At 45.0% G+C, this 1,282-nt stretch overlaps 1 protein-coding gene across 1 annotated transcript; it reads left to right on the plus strand.

Moving 5' to 3' along the window:
- Positions 1-214: 214 nt before the first annotated feature.
- EMWEY_00054920 (hypothetical protein) lies at positions 215-961 on the plus strand (the record flags this gene model as incomplete). Its single annotated transcript, XM_013480168.1, has 1 exon — positions 215-961. The coding sequence occupies one exon, from the start codon at positions 215-217 to the stop codon at positions 959-961; it is 747 nt and encodes a 248-aa protein (XP_013335622.1).
- Between the last annotated feature and the right edge of the window lie 321 nt (positions 962-1,282).

Here is a 1,282-nt window from a genome sequence, read left to right on the forward strand (position 1 = left end):
GCACCGGCAGCGGACCATCAACGGTCGTTGCTCGCAGGTAAAGAAGAGAAGAAAAAGGCAAAAAAGAAGAAATAATACTTCTTCGTAAGTTTATTTTATTATTTATATTTAAATTATTTAAATAATTGGGAGGAATTGTCAATAAATTCCCCCTTTTATTGCCGATCCGTTACACCACCGTCTTCCGTCGTCTTCCTCTTTTTTGCGGTGTACAATGACGTCCTATATATATCTTCTTGCATGCATTTTTGCATCTTTTTCTCTTTATTTTCTTCCTTTTGCTTCTTGTGATTTCCTCTCCTTACCCGAAGAACCTGCTGTTACCCCCACCCTACAAATTGGGGAAACAGTCACTGTTGGCGAGGAGCTAGCGGCAGACCAGCAGCAGCAGCAGCAGCAGGAACAGCAGGAGCAGCAGGAGGTACAGAAGGAGGAACAACAGAAGACAGAGGAGAAGGAAGAGGAGGAACAAGTGCAGGAGCAGGGAGAGGAACAGAAGGACGAGCAGCAGCTGCAGAACGAGCAACAGCAAGAGGCTCAGCCCGAGGAGCAACAGCAGCAAGAGGTGCAACAAGATGAGCACCAACAGCAGCAAGAGCAAGTAGAAGAGCAACAGCCGCAAGAGCAACAAGAGGAGCAGCAGAACCAGGAGGAGCAACAGGCTGAGCAGCAGCAGCAGGCTGAGGAGCAGCAGGTTGAGGAACAGCAGGCTGAGGAACAGCAGGCTGAGGAACAGCAGGCTGAGGAGCAGCAGGCAGAGGAGCAGCAAGCTGAGCAGCAAACTGAGCAGCAGGCTGAGGAGCAGCAGCCTGAGGAGAAGAGCCAGGAGGAGCAGCAGGCCGAGCAGCAACAGGAGGAGCAGCAGGCTGAGCAGCAACAGGAGGAGGAGCAGCAGCAGCTAGATGAGAATCATGAGACGTACGTACACCGGGAGGCAGAAGTAAAGGAAGAGGAATCTTAAGATGAATGCGTATACAATTAAGATAAAAGGAGAGAGAAAAAGGGGGAGAGAAGGAAGAAAAGAATGAATAAAAGGAAGGGAAAATAAAGTAAACAAGGATAAAATAATGCAAAATAAATAAAATAATAAATAATTAATTAATTAGGTAAAAAAGAAAAAGGAAAAAAAAAGAAGAGAAAGAGCTGCAGATACACCGGAATTATCTATACACTGCAGCAGAGTTAACAATTTATTCCCCTGTCTTTTCTTTTCTTCCTTTTCTTCTTTTATTTAATTGTCTATATGTAGTAATAAACCAATGGACTTACATGTATACGTATA

The sequence above is a fragment of the Eimeria maxima genome, genomic scaffold (genome assembly GCF_000499605.1).
Source record: "Eimeria maxima Weybridge genomic scaffold, Emw_scaff1692, whole genome shotgun sequence".
NCBI classification, from domain to species: domain Eukaryota; phylum Apicomplexa; class Conoidasida; order Eucoccidiorida; family Eimeriidae; genus Eimeria; species Eimeria maxima.